The sequence below is a fragment of the Leuresthes tenuis genome, unplaced genomic scaffold (assembly GCF_036924035.1).
Source record: "Leuresthes tenuis unplaced genomic scaffold, fLeuTen1.0.hap1 SCAF_17, whole genome shotgun sequence".
Classification (NCBI taxonomy): Eukaryota; Metazoa; Chordata; class Actinopteri; order Atheriniformes; family Atherinopsidae; genus Leuresthes; species Leuresthes tenuis.
Window position 1 is genome coordinate 33,442,729 of NW_027325371.1, and position 19,926 is coordinate 33,462,654.

Below are 19,926 nucleotides of genomic sequence, written 5' to 3' on the forward strand. Positions count from 1 at the left end.
AACCTAGTTGATTGAGGTGTACAATTTGAGATTTAATTCCTCAGGTTACAGGACCTATGATTGTCCTCAACTGGGACCCAAAGAGTACCTCGTCATGCATCCTGTATAAAACCAATTCAGCATGTAGTCTAGTCATAATTTTGTCCCTTGTATTAATTTTGAAGTTTGGACACCAGAGGTGGGGAAAAAAAAAAAAAACAGAAGCCAGCAACAAATGTTCTTGTATTTTTTATTTTTTTTTTAAAACATAGCTCATTCTTGTGTATTTTTTTAAGCCAAATCTACATGTGACATTTAAAGCAGTTTTCTAGTAAATTTTGATTAAATATGCACCAGCTTAAGGAACATTTTCAAAACGTTACCAAACAGGTGATTAACAAATTTTGCTTTAAATGCTCCCTATGAGTACAATGGCTGATCCAGTGTGCATCACTTGAAGCGGATACATTTTTAGATTAAGATGAGCAAATATTTAACTTCCAAGTTTTGATATATTTGAAAAAAAAAAAAAAAAAAACCTGCCATGCTGGAATGTTACAAATCTTACTCTGATCTGGTGATCATGAAAAGATACCAATGGTGAATCAGAATTTTCCCATGTCGCCCATTCATAAAAACCAAGGATTTTTTTATTTTGTGATATTTTGCAGTGCTATGAATATGCAGCCTGTAACACTTGCCATATTTCAAAGACTGGAAGAAGGGAAACCACTGTAACGAACTTGACTTGTAATACATTTGATTTAATAGCATTTATCCAGATCTTAGTCTGCACACCAAGCCCACTAGACCAGAATTGAATGAGTTGCCACAATTCTGAAAGGGTGAGAGCTGCTTACATAACCATATATCTTTACTCATTCAGAAGGAAGAATTTTCCTTCATACTGGTAGTGGAACTGAAACCTTGAATCTAAGGTACCTTCAAAGACTTGATGAAAAATGTATGCATGTAACTGTCACACATAAGTATTTAATCCTGACACCGCCTCATTTCACTGCACATTGTCTGATGACAATGACCATTTGGGTTTTTTTAAGCCTTGGGTGATTAACAAAGTTATTGCAGTTAGTAATGTGTATTAACTTAGTATTTGTATTTATCCACTTGCAATCAATAGCCTCAAAATGAGGCAACTGAATGTCTGCCAGTAAAAACTAAGCAAATGTGTAAGACATTAGGCCAAACATGCCAACAATTTGACAGTTAATTGCATGGAATGAAAATCCTTAAATGTTTATTTTTTTCTTAAAAAGCAGCAGCTAAGACGATACAAGAGGGGAAAACGTGAAATGTCAAAACTAGCTCTGCATACTGCCATCACAGTTCAAAACAGTCATACCAGCAACCTTAGATGCATCATATCAAGTTAAACAGTCAAACCTGCATAGCCTGTAGAAGTCAGGCGATGTACTTTATCATTTTTGTTCTTGTCAGATTAGGTAGAAAGTTTGACTTAAACTTGTACAAGCCTACTTTTGAACTTCCACCATGGGGAATGAATACAGTATTTTTTATTCTATTCTTAACAGATTGTTGCTTAACCAAAGAAAGGCAGTTAAGCACATAACAGGGAGGTGTTATGCACTGTGCTCCAACTGCTTTCTAAAAACCGATTCTAGATGTGGGCTTAGACTCTTTACCCAAGTGAAAAAAATTTAACATCTGAGATGTAGGAATATCAAAACAATTATTCATATTTGGCATTACAATTCCTATTAGTATAAAAGGGTAAAGTATGTGCTTACTTGGTAAAACTTTTAGATGGCTTTGAAACAACTAGTTCATGCAATTAGGCAGTTTTATTATACAAAGTCAGTGAATTCTGGCCGGGACTCATCTTTTGGATGGCAATTTCTTACTTTGATCATGGCTTCAGAGTAAGAAGCCAACAATTATCCCCACCTTTTACAAACCATCCATACATGTAAAGTAAGAGACCTTTGACAAACACTGGTTATCATTAAATGGTGGGCAGGGTTCCTTTTTTCTTTTTTTTTTAAAGTTTTTTTTTAATGGATACGAATGTTGCACATACAAGAACAGGAGTCAAAAAGCAAATCGAAGATGTTGGGCACATGCACGACGCACATTTAAAACACCTTGTGTGTATACACCACAGAGAACCACACTAACACACTTAAATTTTGGAAGATGAGAAAATATTGTAAATACTGTTAATGTCTGAATAACAAAATAATGAAAACTTTTTTTTATTTTTTAAATGACGCTGCAGGGGAGTATTAAACTAATATACACTTTCAGTTAAACAGTGTAATCTGTGTGGTACTACAGACAAACTAATGGGGGGAGGATATTAGGAGGTTTCTAACGCATCCTGTACTCCAAAGTCTTTGACATCTCACACAGCTGACCTCTGAAGTCGATGTCTACGGTGAAGTCCAGGTCTCGCTGCAAATCAAAACCACAAATCAGACAAATTGCACATAATGGCTGCAGTTGTGAAAATATGCATACAAAAAGGGACAGAACCAACCCCCCCCCCCCAAACACTTGAGCAAATTTGCTTACATTGTTTTTTACATTTGGCTTCATGCCAATTGTGCCAAAGATCTCCTCCCCAGTCTTGACAGTAAGGTAATCATCCAAGTAGAAGACTGTCTGCTTCCAATGGGTGTAAGGAGACTCTGGACCTGGGAGGTACAAAAATTATAACAAAAATGTTAAAATGTGTGAACATTATCTGTGGCTAAAAGGTAAACCCTCAGGTCTTGAGGCATTCAGTGGCATCAAGTGCAGATCTGAAGCAGATGTCACACCACAGACCATAATGACTATAAAAGTCTGCAATGCACTTTTTAACAAGGGAGAGTGATTTATTCCTTTATTTTGTCATGGGTCAAATGTAGCTGAGAAAAAAAACAGCTACCTATACCCAGGTGAAAAATAACCAAAGTGGGACAGAGCAAGTATTTGAGAGCCGACACAGACCACAATCAGGATACTTGTTGAATTGGATATTAATATGTTCATGCAGCCAAATACACCTGGAAGCATCTTTTGAAAAAGCAAACTCACATTTCAGCTTTTGTTAATTACCAATCAATTTAGTTGGTTGGATACCCACAAGGCACAATTTAAAATGTTGGGTTGCAATAACCCTCAGTCAGCCATGAAAATATATACCACAATTCAGACCCTATTTGGTCTAAGATGCTACGTCCTTATTCATTTATATAATCGCACAAACAGCTTTAAATGCATAAAAGTGCACAATTATGGTTTGTAATTCCTACCAAAAATCACACAGAGCACTAGGAATTCAACATTAGTTCTGGGTTGAAAAAAAAAAAAAAAAAAAAGGGTCAAAAGTTTCCTAATGTCCCATAAAACTGTCACAATAGTTTTTCACAATATCAACATGTCAAACATTTTTAAATGTATATACATATTTCTTTTCAAACACTGGTGTTTCATAAAACATGTAATTAACGAGAAACTATACAGGCTGTCAAACCTGATGCTTTCAGGGTATTGTAGAGAGGGCAGTTGAATACAAAAGTATAAAATAAAGCTTATTGTAGTAACTTGCATGCTATGATACTACCTGTAACTCTCATGGGGGAGCTAAGCTAACAGCTACAGAGAGCAGGGACAAAAGAGTGAATTTTTAGCAACAAACAACTCAACTCTTCAAAATTTGATGGATGATGCCACATTATATATTTGTTTTAACAATATAACTTTTGCAGCAGATATTCATTTTCCTTTACAGATTTACATCAATCTTTTGCAAAGAGCTGGTATTGATGATGGGACAGCTTTACAGCTATTTCTCAGGAAGAAAAACTGTCGTCTGTCAATTGAAAGGTCAGTTGTTCGACATGTGGTCTAGGAAGTTGTAAATCTAAGTGTCGGGAATGCACTGAATCACACATTGCCTCTGATACATGTGTATAAATGCGTGTGATGGAGAAAAATTAATGAATAGCCTGTAATACGTATGGACTAGGAAGAACTGTGTGCGTTTGTGAGAACAGGTGACTGTAGCTTGCAGTGAAAGTGCGCTTAGAATGGTCAACTAAACTAGAAGGCTCTACACAAGCACAGTCAATTTACCATTTAAAGTTTTGTTCAGTGCATCCCAGAGACTGTCGATAGGGTGAAGGTCAGGATTCTTAAGTGGCCAATCCATGTGTGAAAATGTTTTATAACCCTTAACCGCTCTCTCACGATTTAAGCCCAAGGAATCCTGGCATTGTCATCTTGGAATATATCTGCACCATTAGGGAAGAAACTATCTGCTGCTGGAGAAACCTGGTCACTGAGTATATTAGCGTAGTCAACCTAACCTAGACCTCATTTTGAAGTATATAACATTGCTGACTCTTCACACCAGCCCCAGACCATAATACTTCCACCACAGGCTACCACAGCAGAAAAAAAAAAAAGCGCTTCTTCATACTCTGATGTGCCTGTCACGGACAGGCTAAGTTTGGACACCTATCATATATATAAAGTTTAAACAAATTATAAAATAAGCAATACTTAAAATGTAAAGAAGGTAACATGTTTGGCCCAATGGGCCTCATACATCAACAGTTCTTAAGAACAAATTTGTTCTTAAGTCCCATTTATGCACTTTTTGCAAAGATTGCAACGTTCATGAAATTTTCCCATCCAGGATTTGTGCTTACCTAAGAACACTACAAACACTTAGGAGTACTACTTATGCACAAGTGAATGCTGACGTTTGAATAAATTAAGCATTGTCCTCTTTTATGCAGTTAAATAAAATAGAATAAGATATTTTAAACGAGCTTTTTGGTCATTTACAAAAGTACTTTATTAAAATTTTAAAAAATTTAGTATATCAACACTTTAATTACATTAAGTTAACTGGAAACTGTGCCATCAATTAGTGGTTCCACCCTTTTTTATGTCGTCTTTCTTCATCACAGGCCTGCACACAAAGTGGCATATTTACTGTTGCTGCAAGATACTGTAAATAAATCTTTCAAGACCATGCAGATTTATTTGCAGAATCATGTCCTTTAATGGACATTTACCTATGCAAATTAGGGGCAGCTGGCATGTCCTTTCAATTAAGAGGAGATTGGCATTAATCAATTTGAGAGCAAAGACACGGACAATTTCACAGCCTAAGAACACATTCATGAATATGACGTAAAGTTTCTTGGGAAATTTCTGCTGAACTTAAGGAAGAATTTAAGAAAACTCTTAGGAAGATATTGGCAAATGAGGCCCAATGTGTTTTAGGGTGCAGCATTGCATATATACCCATGTCCAGACTTCTTTTTCACTATTCATTGTATGGCAAGTATGACCTCCATCAGGTATCCTGACTGATTTAAATTTAAGCATACAATTTTAGAGAGCAGGTGAAAACTGTCTCCTTGGGTGGCACTTAGCAGGAGAAAAGAGGAATCACTTTCTTTCATCAGGAACAAGGGACCAGATCCAGACATGTGGCTAAGATAAAGCAATGCCACTGATCCGTGTAAACAAGTAAAAATGCTCAGCAGTGTTAAAACAAAAGTAGCTAAATTTGACAAGTAAAAAAAACTGACTGGTGGAGAACCCAATCCTCTTGTGACAGCGAGTGAACTCGATGTTAAAGTAGGTGACCAGAGCGTGGATGTAATCGTTTCTTTTCACTTGCAGACAGAACGGCGAGGTGAAAGTTAGGTCCTCTGCTTTCACCGTATAGATGTCCACCTCCTAAACACACATATCAGACCAAGTGTTTAATTGCAGGCATTCCGTTACAACTCAAATACAGTTAACACTCCTGTAGTCAAGGACAAGTAAACCTGTCTCCCATGTCTTTCAAATAACATTATCAGAAAAGTAATTCATATTTAATATATACCCACCCTGATGAGGCAGGAGTTGCTAACCAGCTGCTTGGGATCCACCACATCAACCAGGGGTTCCTTGATTGCCACCTCCTTAATGCAGGACATATCAAAACCATAGACATTCTCCCACCCTAAAGAGGGAAACAAAGACCATCGTGTGCTACAAATGATGTTCAAAATTCTATTCCAAAATCTTTTGAATTTTTTTTAATTCAAGTATGACCCCCCCCCCCCCCCCCCCTTTTTTTTTTTTTTTTTTTTAAACAGTTTTTGTCTAAAAAGTGTCTTTTTGTTTATATCCCTCCTGAAATGCATCGTGCAAACACTAACACAGACAGACACATGTTTGCAAGCATATCTTCAATATGGAAGTTTATAACGGTGTCTGCAGCCCACCTTATCTTTCAAGAAACAATGTCACTGATTTAACACAATGACAATTGTAGTGTACAAATTTGACACTGAACCAAATTTCTCTGAGAGTAGTAACCGTCTGGGTGAGTTAACCTGAGAACTGGCCAACTAATTGTTGCATCTGTACTTCTGGCATGTCAGTTCCTCCCTCTGCTCTGTGTTGCTACACAGAATTAAAACCAAAAACACTGCAGTATCACAAATAAACACTATTCATGGGTTTTGGTTGGGTCAAGGCAACCAGTTACTCACAGTGGATTTTGTAGTCCTTGTACTGCCTGTCTTCAATGGCAGTGACATACAGGGTGGCTCTATCTGGGAAAATGAGTCCATCTGGCTTCTGTCAGTGGGTAAGAGGAGAGACTTTAAGAAGCTTTATAGATAGATAGATATTTATGAGCAGAAAACATCCAGGCAGCACCACAATAACCATCCACCACAACCGCAAATACAGTAACAAGGAATGTGTGACTAACTATGTAGTACTATACTGCTGTTAGGATGCATGTGGACATAAATGGACAGTGAAATGACCGGCTCACGATTACCTGCTGCAACACAAAGGTAATACTGTTTTCAAATTCTGAGTCCATTATGTTATAGCAGTAGTTTTCATGGGACATTCTACAGAATGGCATCACAAAGCAGCCTTAAAGGGGAACTCTGGTATTTTTAAACCTAGACCTTATTTCTCATATGAAATACGTTCATCTGCTCACTGAGAACAGTTTGGCGAAAGTCGGCGTCCTTCGGAAGCTATTTAGATAACTCGCAATCGGCGTTATATCCATATAACGGAGTGAACAGGGCAGGTATGATGCAGCCTCTAAATAAGGCATTATCTGTCTTTATTTCACCAATACTTGAAGAATGAATGAATGAACAAACGTGTACTATAGCTCTGTTAGCTCAGAGCTGCTGTTATGTGGCTACTTGCAGCTATAGGAGAGCTAACGGAGGGATTTCTACACACACGCCAGAAATGAGGTTTAGGTTAAAAAAAAAAAAAGGATTTCCCCTTTAAGTACTTTGGCAGATACATGTGTATGTATTACCATGTTCATGTGAACAAATTACGCTTCAAAGCCATTTTGTGAAGTCAATCTTGAACATTTTGAAGGGGAATTCTGGATTTGGCTTTTTGGTTAATGATTGTAACAACTCAGTACCTTCCCATAGGGCTATGCATAGGGCTGTGGGTGGGTTTGTTTCTGATGCAGAATGCAACCGTTTTGAGACAGCTGGTGAATTCTGTAATATTTCTAGTTTACCGCTTTGTTTTATATGAATGTATGAATGATTAGAAAAGCACGTAGTTATGAATCTTAAGACGTGCTGTATGAATGTGTGTGAGTGGGGTGAATGCGGCATGTAGTGAAGCGCTTTGAGAGGTCAGTTAGACTAGAAAAGCGCTATACAAGTACAAGTCCATTTACCATTTTGCAATTGGCTACATTCTGTCTTTTGCTTCCTTAACATATTTAGACCCAGTGAGAAGGGAATCCGACTGCCTTGTTTTTGCGGATCTGCAGCTGCTTATGTAAATAAAACTTGATTTTGGCGGCCTTCAAAAGCTCTTTACTTTCCATCTTAGATTATTGATATTTTTTTGTCTCTTTGCACTGTGATGCCATACAGGAGTTAAGAAAAAAAAGTAGAAGTAGACTCAAACAAAATTTAAAATAATAAAAGTTTGGTTTCTGATCATTTTACAAAAAAATTAAAAGAAAGAAATTGAAATTTAGAGATTGTAAACTTGGGTGTTGCAAGGGCAGACTAACACACATACATACCAGCCATTTGTCCCTGGCATAAATAACTGTATTGAGCATAGATTCATAAAAGAGACAGTAGCCCATCCACTCTGATATGATGATATCAACTCCATCAACTGGCAGCTCCACCTCCTCCACCTTCCCTTTAATGATGGTCACAACTGTACAAATGAGAAGAGGTGACAACTTTAAACCCTTGATCCTACCATGACCCAGATATCAAATTGTTCAAGCCCATTCACTCACCATCATCCAGGTTGTTTGCCTTGACAATTTTCACAGCATAGTCCGAGATGCTGCTGCACTCGATCTTTTTAAAAATAAATTTACTTATTAATTTAACAATCTAGAAAACAAGAAAAACTGATACATTCTGAAACAACCAAACACATACTCCTATGACTTTCTTGGCTCCAGCTTTAGCAGCAAACATACAGAGGATTCCCGTCCCACTGCCAACATCCAACACCACCTTGTCCTTAAATAGATGCTTGTTGTGAAACATGGAATTGCGGTAGGTCAGAGTGCGGACCTCATCTTTGAGCATCTCCTATAAAGAAAGTAAAGAAAATACTTGAATAACAGCACAAGTACTGAGATCTAGTGACAAAGCAAAAATGAATAAATAAATGGAAGTGGTTTGCAGATTATTTGGTTTGGGGAAAATATACCTCGTGGATTCCAAAGTGGGCATAAGAGTCAAAGTAGTAGTCCTTTGATGTCATATCTTCAGCTGCTGGTTTGACAGAACTCTCTCCCTGAGAAACCTCAACAAAGACGAACAAAATCAATGCATGAATTAAAGTTTCTACAGCTTTGTACACACACACACATATATATATATATATATATACATATATATATATATGGCGGTGTAAAAATTACACTCCATTTAGCATTTACTGAAGCAATCAAACTACATACTACGCTCATCAGAGGCGAACAAGTAGTACTCATAAGAAAAGCTGAAGATTTATATTGTTCAAAGAAACATTTTTAGAAATTTATAGCATCCGTTAACTGTGAGTTACAGGGTGTAATAACTCTATACCGTGAATAAGACAACATCTACGTCTTTAGCATTACTCGCTACCTAGCTCAAGAACACGTTGGTCCCCATGTGGTCCACAGGCTCGTCAGTCTGCGCGGGCAGGATGACGCACCAGCTAACAATGGTTCGGCTAACATTATCCGCAGAAACTTTGCAATATGAACCATCAATCTGGATAGCATAATAAAGTTTAAACTACGGAATCTTTTTCAGTCTTTTTCTCACTATATTCCATTTACTAGATTGATGAGGGAGTGGCAATAATAATTGCATCACTAAAGAAAATATGATACCAAGTGAAAATCTGCATCTTTTTTTATTAAGTATATAATGGAAAACCCTAACGTTAAAACTGGGTAAAACTTCGCAAAACCAATCATTGCCTTAATAAATGCGTATGTAATATTTAAAAAGTCATGGGAGAAACTCTTAAGGTATTTCCCATTGTAATACCCTACCTCCATCCTCTCTGCTGGCACCGCCATTTCGATCTTCGGCCGAGTGTCGCTTTCTTCTTCTTCTACTTCCCGTTGTTGCTGCTTTTTTCTTCTTTAGATTTATTGGCTGTTTGAAACCAGCTGATACGTGCATTACCGCCACTCATTGGACCAGAAAACACGGGGCCGGGTCGAGTTGTCTTTTCTGCTTTGAATGAATGTGTACGGGCAAAAAGTCGAAAGATTTCCTCCTATCGTCTTTTGTAAAGCTCTTTTCTTTGGCCTCGATGGGGTTAAAAGGTGAAGGCAAGAAAAATTTGGAACAACCATGCTGCAATGAGAATTTGTCCACACACTAAGCTCTGATGTGAGTCTGCTGCACTATTACAGCTGTTGAATAAATAGTATATAAAAAGTGCTTGGAATATGTTACTGATAGCACTCTTATGACATTGTTACACAAAGTTTATCTTAAATTTATCATATCAAATTTAATATAGAATAACACTTTATTACCAGGGTTCATAATTTAGTAAAAAGGAAAGAGACAACAAATTTTAGATTATGAAGATCGAGGGTGCGGACAAAGAGGTAACAACAGTGAAGAGGAGGGGTTACAAGACTTGTCAATCAGTAGATTGTGTAACCCTGGACATGTCACCAAGAAGGAGCATCTCTGCACCCAAGATCTTAAACCGTTTGCTGTGACTTGCTGTCCATGTTCACCTGTCTTAGCTGTTGATTCATTAGCAGAGTTGTTGCCAGGCTACAAAAACAACATCCCAATCTGTTCATGACAATCTCTGAAGATTTATAAATCCCTTTACTTCAACTTTCTCAATGTTTGTCAGCTGATTTTTTAAGTTTCTATATCTATCTATAACAATAGCATATCTTTAATAAGTCAATAATAATAAGTTTTATAATTTCCCTTTGGAAATCAATAAAGTCTAACTGAATTGAGAAGAAAAAGTGAGTTGAAAACTTGTGTGTGTGTAAACTTAAATATATATATATTTATATATATATATATATAAAAGGGATGGTGAAGCCATTTTCACAAACATTAAAATTCTGCAGCTCAAGCAGTTTTAATATCAGATATTATGTTACTGTCATAATTGGTTTTGTTTTAAGACATCATGTATTCATATCCTGTAGTTTTCCACTAAACAAGACATTATGGTTTAGAACTATAAGATGACATAACCAATTAGAACTGCCTTGTATGACAGGAACAGATTAAACTTCTCTATCTTATCAAATTAGGTCTGTTGCATTGGACACAACAACACTCACACACATTGCTCGACACATTCGAAGAACAAAGACATGGACAGCTGGTAACTAGCCAATTATACTTGGTCGCGTGTACATTCAACCTCTGTAAGATGAACCTGAAGAAGATAAATATGAACTATTTGCAGAGATCAGGGCTCGTTCTGACGGAAGCCCTGCGAGAGCTCTGTCACTCCAAGCCCAGCGCTGCCATACATTACCTGGGACCAAAATAAATACTTTGTGAACTGAAGAGTTCTCCGATCTGTTCTTGGGCTTCCAACATAAGAATCGGGCTAACATTACATCCCCAAAATCAGAAAAAAATAGCTGGTACAGTATGAAAAATGCACGGAATAAATTGCATGCATGAAAAGACTTATTTGATTTTACCTCTATTTTTGAGGGCTGCTGAGGCGACAATGGTTAGCCTTGTCGCCTCAGGGCAGTTTCAAATCCCACCTTCAGTGTGGAGTTTGCATGTTCTCCCTGTGTACGCATGGGTTCTCTCTGGGTACACCGGCTTCCTCCCACCACCCAAAAACATGCATGACAGGTTAATTGGTGATTCTAAATTGTCTCTAGGAGTGAGCATGAGTGTGGCTGATTGTTTGTCTCATTTCTCTCTGTGTGGCCCTGTGATGGATTGGCAATACGTTTGAGGTGTACCCTGCCTCTTTCCCAATGGCAGCTGGGATAGGCTCCACCCCCCATGTAGCCCTGAATTGGACTAAGCGGGTATATAAGGGTGGATGGATCTATTTTTGCATTTCTTGCCTGCAACACTCCCCTTGTCTATATAAATGCTGTCATCACAGAAATGCAATTTAACATTTCAGAGGTACAACCCTGAATCTGGTGTTTGGACTGGTTCTCTGAATGATTCCATTATCGTTGGTCCAGATAACATAGCATCCATCTTTTCCAAAAAGGATTTGGCATACTGATTGGCCTGATCACTATGCATTTCTACTGTGCTATTGTCCATTCCAGATGCCTCAGAGCCCCTCAAAAATCTATGCTACCTCTGACAAGGTTAATCTAAGACTCCTTTTTGCACAATAAAGTTTTAGTTGAGTGGTGGTTAGCATCGTCGCCTCACAGCAAGAGGGTTCCTGGTTCAAATCCGTAGCACTTGATTTGTGCGTAGTACTACTTACCACGCAAACTTGTAACGAATTGTGAAAAAAAAATGTGGATCTGTGTAAAATATAATATCTTAGCACCCCATGGTTATAACACATTTACTTTGTAATTTTGATAGAAATACCACAAAATACATTAATAGAATGGTATCACTGCCTGGCCAAAAATATAAAAGTCACCACCTGGACTTAAAGGGGAACTCCGGTATTTTTAAACCTAGACCTTATTTCGGGCATGAAATACGTTTATCTACTAACCGAGAATAGTTTGGCGAAATTCGGCGTCCTTCGGAAGCTATTTAGATAACTCGTGATCCATTTTTGACCATTTTGATGCACTCTCCTCCAACATCCGCTTCTTCTTCATTCTGGCCTTTTCGGCCCCTCCTTTCTCCTTTCTCTTCTTTCCCTCCATCAGGTGTAACACAGAGCAAAACAAACACGCAAATCCGATTCCTCTTCGACTGTAATAAAATCTGCTACTTCAACCTTGCCCGCTTTCTCTCTCAGACAGCTGCTCATTCATCTCACTACGTTTATTGGATAAATGTAGAGCGATAGCAGGTCACATTTCCCACGAGGCTTTGCTCCGACCATTCTACATTAGTTTAAGAACAAAAAAAATAAATGATATCTGCTGGTCAATTTATATTTGTGGTCATGAAAGTTATGTAACGTCTGAATAAAAAGAATTAGATCAAGAAAGGAGGCTAAACAAAAATCAGTAGGCTGGATTAATGACAGTGAATTTGACACTCCAGCAACCATGAGTGACATGTAGAGAGACAGGCTGACAGGCTGATTTTCTTGAGCTCATTGGCCGGCTGGCCCTGTGATGGACTAGAGACCTGTCCAGGGTCTACCCTGCCTATCACCCAATGACAGGCAAGCTTAGGTTTTTGCCATGGAAAAAAAATAATATAGTCTTAAAAACAGCAAGTATACCTGGCCTACATAATCTGCCATGAACATGTCACATCAGGCATTGTCAAAGTCAAAGTGATCTTTATTGTTAATCAGACCATACAACAAGCAGTGCACAGCTGAGTGAAACTGTGCTTACTCCACTCTCCATGTGCTGTTTATTTGAACAAATAATATGTAGCATGAATGTAGGTGCACACAAGACAACAACAGGTAGGCAAAGATAACAACAAGTAGACACAGAGCATAAAGAGAGAGTGGACATTTCTCTGTTAATATAGAGTAGACAAAGACAAACAGGGGCAAAGATATTGCACATTGTGTCAGATGTAACTATATAACTGGTGATGAAGATAAAGTGCAAGTGAAGGCATATAAACAGCAGCATATCAACAGTGATATCAATTGCATGGTGGTGGCATGGGTAGGAGGCATCAACAGTTCTTTCATTGTTAAAAGGGTCAACAGTAGAGTGTGTCTATGTGTGTATGTATGTGGCTCCAAGAGACAGTCCAAGAGAAACATTAGCAACCATAGACAGACACCTCAACTTGGTCATCCACCATGCTCGTAATATTTTCTCCTATAACTTGTAGGAGTCCCTCTAAGGCTGTCTGACCATACCTTTCTAATGGTGATACTAAAGTACTGAGGACTAATTTAGCCTTTTATGTTTTATAACACATTCAAAGCACTATATGAAAATGTTAATAAGGTGAAAAAGTTTCTTTTGAACAGATTACCTTTCAGATTATTTGGACTATTTAATTATATTATGGACTGTAGAGAGAGAAATATGCTAATCCATTCCAATGATTATTTGAGGATTATAGTTATTTAAATATATATATATATATATATATATATATATTATTTTTTCACACAATTGTCGACAAACTGGAGATCATCTGCGTATCTTCTTGTCATACTCGAAAGGCACAGGTATTTGTGGATGATATGTACCATATTTCATGATTGTATAGTATTTGAGAATTTAGGTAAAAACTTAGAAGACGTTTCACCTGTGCCTCAACAAAGTTCCACTAAAAACTCCTCTCTAATCTAACGTTAAATAGCGTACGCGTTCACGCTGTTCTTGTGTCACGAGCCTCATCCGAGACGTGAGTTGAAGCTGGAGAATTACAAGGAACATTAATTACAGAGGACATATAGCTGTGAACGCAGTTCAGTGCGTGATTTAAAAAAGGCCAACATTCTGATTTCATCGCTGGTTGTCAAGTGAGACTAGTGAATTATTCTGGATGTTGATATATTCTAGTATTTAAATGATATTGCTAGCCATCTAGCTAGCTGTTTAGCTAGCTTAACGGTGCGTGACTTGAAGTAACTTAACAATTTATCGGACCATTGTTTTATCCGCGCTTTTGACTGCATTAATCTTGGAGAAATTCAAAAAGTGGATGCTTTTAAGCTCAGTTAATTGTTACTTTGGATCTTATGTGTCGCTGCTTATCCTAGCTAGATAAGGATTGAATGAAATAGCATTAGCTTGCCTTAGCCAGCGGAAACGAGTCAGCTAACGAGGAAAACGTTAATTCATCCTGCTCCCGATTGACTTTCCACCATACAGCGAATCCAGTAAATGCTATCTGCGTTAACCAACTACAGGCATAAAGTGTCTTTATTAACGCAGCAGTCGCTAATAAGGTTGTAACAAACGATTGGAACTGCGAAACAGCTAGCTATTCCTAAACCTCTAGTTGGCCGTCTACCTCCAGTCCAGCGTGAAAGGTTGACCAGCGTCAGTTAGATTTACGGATAAGGCCGGAGAAGAGAAACCTGCAACAATGCCTGCTGTGTCGAAAGGAGATGGAATGCGGGGATTAGCTGTTTTCATTTCGGATATCAGAAATTGTAAGTGACTTTATTTATATCTTGCTGATTTGTTTGATTTGATCCTGACAACACAAGGTGACAATACCAATGTTTTGCACACACAAATCGCCCTGTAATGACGCGATGGCAATTATAGTAAACGTTTGAAGATTTTTTTTCTCCTCAGTAACATCGAACGCATGTAATCTATCAATACTCAAATGTTGCCAGACGCAATGCCATTTTTTTCAATCACTTGATGCTACAGAATCAAGGCTTTTAAGCAGCGTTAATACTCGCTTCTGGCACGTTGGACTCGGAGTAGTTTTCTTCCTCGACATTTGGCGTCGCTGCTGAGGAAATGACGTCCCGAAACCTCAACCACGAATAGCCACTGAAGAAACTTGATAGAAATTTACAATTTGATACAATATGCTTAGATAAACATATATATATACAGGTCAGGTTCTCTTTTTCACATTGAAGACTTTTTTTTAAAGGTTTTGTAACGTTTACAGTTGTAAATTATTGGGTTGTTATGGATCTTACAGATGCTTGTAGAGAAGGTGTGTATATTTATTTATATATATATATATATATATATATATATATATATATATATAAATGTCAAGAGATTAAAAAATTGAGAGAATAATTAATTATGATCTGTAATTAATTGATTTAAGTAATCTCGTTTTTAATCTCACCTAAAAATTGCTGAGAAAAGCCCTCAACTTGAGGTATTTTCATTTCAATTCATTGCATTATTGTGGCAGATCAAAAGATTGATTATATAACAAAAAATTGGCTTTATAAAGTCATTTATTGTTTTTAACAGACTTGAACAGATGCAGTCCCAGCCATTTAAATTATGCTGTATTTGAGAGTTGTCCCAAGTGCTGCTTGGAACTATTTGGAACTGTCGGTCGCAGACTTGCTCATATGCAGGGTGTTCTCCTCGAGTTTAGTTTGAAGTGCACGTCACAATGGCAAAAGAGAAAACGCAATGGAAAATCAACAAACACTACGGCAAAAGAGAAAACACAACGACATTAACCCAAACGGTAGGTACCCTCGGACGACATGAATCGTCGCTGATTGGACTGGTGGTGGTCCGTCTTTTAAACCGGAAGGACAATGTTTTCAGAATATGAGCGCTGCTGGTGACAACGTACGCGCTGCTATTAAAGAATATTTTGATGCGTATATCCCGTCTTACATGCTGCTTTATCTCTTGATGTTAACAAAAAGGTCTCGAAAGATATTGACAAAATATTATTAAACTTTATATGGAGAAACAAAAACCACTTTATAAAAAAATCAGTAATAATGAACTCGTATGATTATGGTGGCCTTAACTTTTTAGACTTTTACACATTAAATAATACTTTCAAAATAAATTGGCTTAAACAAGTTCTCAAGAACCCATCTTCAATTTGGAATTTCATACCAAAATTACCAAAACTCCATGAGGGAAACTTTCCACGAGTTAGCCAACTAGCTCAAAAATATCTGTGCATTCCAGCAACAAGTGTTCCCTCAGAACGAGTCTTCAGCACAGGTGGCAACATAGTAACGTGCCAAAGGGCTACTCTCAAGCCAGATAAAGTAGACAAAATGGTTTTCCTGGCTACAAAAATGTGATAGGACTCTGTCATGATGTCTCCTTTTTAGAAGGAGCTAAACATTTTTAATATGTTAAAGGCAATATGTTATAAAACTGCTGGATCTTTAAGATTCAGGTTATACACATTGCAGTTTGATATTTTTTTAATTTTCAAAATTGCTGCACTAAAAGAGAAAACCACAGTCACTTTAGTTTGTTTTTATTTTGTATTTCAATAAGCTTCCAGACTTTAAGCTATTTGTGTATGTGTTTTGATAAGTCTTTTGTTTGTTTTGTTTAAATGACTGTCAATAATGTCTTTGATTGATATTTTACTTTCTGTTACTTCGTTTTGCACTATATTAGAATGTTGTTGTTTACCTTAAACTTGATTGTTTGCACATGCAGGCAAATCAGCGCCTATTTAAAATAAATCTTTTGAGACTAAATTGTCTGTTTTTCATTTTTCAATTTAAGATCGTGATAAAATTGAAATTGTGATTTTATTTTTAAAAAATCGTGATATGATATTTTTGCCATATCGCCCACCCCTAAAGGCCACCATTATCAAATGAGTTCATTATTACTGACTTTTTTTTTTTTTTTTAATAAAGTGGTTTTTGTTTCTCCATATAAAGTTTAATAATATTTTGTCAATATCTTTTGAGACCTATTTGTTAACATCAAGAGATAAAGCAGCATGTAAGACGGGATATTCGCATCAAAATATTCTTTAATAGCAGCGCGTACGTTGTCACCAGCAGCGCTCATATTCTGAAAACATTGTCCTTCCGGTTTAAAAGACGGACCACCACCAGTCCAATCAGCGACGATTCATGTTGCCTCGAGGATACCTACCTTTTCCGTTTTGGTTAATGTCGTTGTGTTTTCTCTTTTGCCGTTGTTTTTTTATTTTTTTATTTGCCATTGTCGTTTCTCTTTTGCCATTGTGTTTTTTGATTTGCCGTTGTGATTTGCCGCCATAGCTTTGCTATGGCTTACTAAATTGCTAACGTCTTCGCTGCTAATGTTGACTGTGGCTGCACTCCCAACTGGGTGCTTTTCGTTGATGTGGTAGGCTAAACTTGAGCTGATTCGGCGGAAAACCACCTTCTTTTTACAAAGACGGCATATCACTCTACCTTTATCAATGGTGCCGTCGGGGCGTTTTTGAAATGTAAAATTCCCATTCATTGGACCGACAACTCGCATTCCTCCCTCATTTTCACATCTCCTCTCCACTACTCACCGCTCCTCACCTTGCTTTCCCAACTACAATGGGAGCCTATCATCTTATGCTAAACAAACCCAAACACGATGACAGCCAATCAATCAGTGGGTCTACATGATGAGATTAACTCGATTATAGCTATAGTTTAGTTATACTCCTTATCTGAGCAAGGGTAATTAACCTTGGATACATGGCGGTGAATGAATCGAATCACTGGCACAAAGCATGTCATACCCCAGTATGATAGGTGGCGAGCAAGATGAAACTATGTCGCTCTACATTTCGTTTATGATGAGCATGGTTATGGCACAAAGGTGATGCACAACGGCGCATTCTCCATAGTCTTTGTTCATTTCTTTCCAATGGCTGCGACAACAACGTAATAATGTCTCCTTTGACTTCCGGGTGACGATGCCAGGAAAAAATCTTGAGCATGTTCAGAACGCTCAATCCGATCCACTGTCGTCTACATGCACGTTCAGTGTACATTTGGATTGAGTTATCTCGGGGTCTTAATTAGATCGCAAGTAACCCAATCCAATCCGTTTTTTTTTTTTGTTTTTTTGTCAGATTAAGGTGTCTACATGAACTGAATAACTCAATGTTATTGTAATTTAGCCAATAATCTGATGGCATTCATGTAACCCCACTGAATGGCCACTTCAGGGTGTTACTGACCATTATTTTCCACCCCCTACAACTGAAGCACAAGAAGCCCAATGCATAAAAACGGATTTTATTAAAAGGCAACTCGCTTACAGAAACGGTAAAGTTAAAGATAAAAAAAAAAAAAAAGGGTTACCGCGATTAAGAAACATAACATGCTAAATATGACTGTAATTAATTAATCATAATTAACTCGATAATTTGACATATGTGTGTGTGTATGTATGTACCTTTTTTTTTTTTTTTTTTGTTTTCTTTAATTTCATCACCAGTTACAGCCTGCTCTAAGTTTATATACTCAAACTTTACTTCTGTCCTCTTTAAGGTAAGAGCAAGGAGGCTGAGATCAAACGGATAAATAAAGAGCTGGCAAACATCCGCTCTAAGTTTAAAGGGGACAAGGCTCTGGATGGCTACAGCAAGAAAAAGTATGTCTGCAAGCTTCTCTTCATCTTCCTGCTCGGCCATGACATTGATTTTGGACACATGGAGGCAGTTAACCTTCTAAGCTCCAACAAGTATACAGAGAAGCAGATAGTAAGTCTTTTGCTGGAATTATTGTACCTTGATAACATTACTTGGTGAATTCTTTTTAGGCCCTTACAGATCTTCAGGTATACACTAAATATGTAAAAAAAAAAATTCAGCTGAGTTCTGTTTTTGTCATTTTGTCATAGTTTGCCATGACTTGGTCACCATTTGCTTTATCTGAACATACTTTTTGTAGTACATATTATATACAGGTACAACAAAGCAGCCTAGTCACACTAAACCCCTAGCTACATGATGAGTGTTATAACTGTGACATTCAAATGGTAAGCTTTTGTTCATTCTGATTTGTACATGGGGAATTAGTGTTTACTTGGTGTTTTTTTTAATACTATCTACCTTTCAAAATGTTATCTGCTATCTTGCAACATATAATACTGGTATATAAGATGCGCATTACGTTGGGCGTAGATGGATTTCACTCCTCTTTCAGATCCTTAAAAAAAAGTAAATCAAACCATATTAAAGATAAACAAGAAGATTTAATGATTCGTTATGTCTTTTTGTGATGAAGTTTATCACAAATTTCTTTGCAATTATGAATGTCTTTTTAGGTACTGTAAGATTAGCCTAACTTGTCTCTTGACATTCTAGAATGTGAAGGCCAAGGTTGGCAGCAAGTTGTTGGTAGCAGTAGTTCTGATAAATTGTATTGGGTTGTGTTCTGCTTTAGTAGATTATCCTTCTAATTTTTTTACTTTTTTTTTTAACATCCGTTAAGTCGCCATGCCAACGCAAAGGTTGTTTACAAATGTGAGCAGCTAATTGAGCTTTCCAAATGTCAACTAAATCATGAAAAAGCAGACCCCAAATTGCCAACGACTTGAAGAGGAAATCCTGTGGCTGTCAGGAAGAAGCAAGGAGGAGGAGAAACATCTGTCTATTCTTTCATTAACTTCTGCTAATCTGGGGTTGGGTTATTGGGGCAACAGGTTTAGGAGGGAAACCAAGACATCTCTATCTTAGGTGATGTTCTCTAGCTCTCCCTGGGGATCCTGAGAAATTCCCAGGCCAGAAGGGAAAAAAAGTTCCTCCAGCATGTTCTGGGTTTGCCACAGGGTCTCCTCTCAGTTGTGCATGCTGAAAACCTCCACAGGGATGCAACCAGAAGGCTCCTAATCAGAGCCATCTCACCTGACTCCTTTTGGTGCAGAGCTTCTTCCAAACGGTC

General features: G+C 37.5%; 3 protein-coding genes across 7 annotated transcripts in view; 2 read left to right on the forward strand and 1 right to left on the reverse strand.

The window, feature by feature from the left end:
* The window catches only part of scaf1 (SR-related CTD-associated factor 1), a 101,069-nt gene extending 97,566 nt beyond the window's left edge, over positions 1 to 3,503 (forward strand). Inside the window, exon 7 of the transcript XR_011908074.1 lies at positions 3,492 to 3,503. The gene's annotated coding sequence lies outside the window, so the exon portion shown is untranslated. The remainder of the gene's footprint in view (positions 1 to 3,491) is intronic.
* Positions 2,182 to 9,646, reverse strand: prmt1 (protein arginine methyltransferase 1). Of its 2 annotated transcripts, none has more exons than XM_072369741.1 (10): positions 9,542 to 9,646; positions 8,704 to 8,790; positions 8,427 to 8,582; positions 8,279 to 8,342; positions 8,051 to 8,193; positions 6,510 to 6,597; positions 5,859 to 5,974; positions 5,553 to 5,703; positions 2,533 to 2,654; positions 2,182 to 2,412 (listed from the first exon to the last, which is right to left on the reverse strand). In XM_072369741.1, exons 1-10 carry the CDS (start codon positions 9,566 to 9,568, stop codon positions 2,329 to 2,331), a joined length of 1,038 nt encoding a protein of 345 aa, XP_072225842.1. In that variant the 5' UTR covers positions 9,569 to 9,646; the 3' UTR covers positions 2,182 to 2,328. The 2 variants fall into 2 exon arrangements, with proteins under 2 accessions (XP_072225842.1, XP_072225841.1); XM_072369740.1 differs by having other exon boundaries at positions 8,704 to 8,799; positions 9,542 to 9,641.
* A 4,305-nt stretch (positions 9,647 to 13,951) lies between these two features.
* ap2a1 (adaptor related protein complex 2 subunit alpha 1) overlaps positions 13,952 to 19,926 on the forward strand; it is a 49,287-nt gene continuing 43,312 nt past the window's right edge. For all 4 annotated transcript variants that reach the window (XM_072369735.1, XM_072369736.1, XM_072369737.1 and 1 more), the window contains exons 1-2: positions 13,952 to 14,742; positions 18,532 to 18,743. In XM_072369735.1, coding sequence (XP_072225836.1) covers positions 14,676 to 14,742; positions 18,532 to 18,743 — 279 coding nt within the window. In that variant the 5' untranslated portion in view covers positions 13,952 to 14,675. The remainder of the gene's footprint in view (positions 14,743 to 18,531; positions 18,744 to 19,926) is intronic.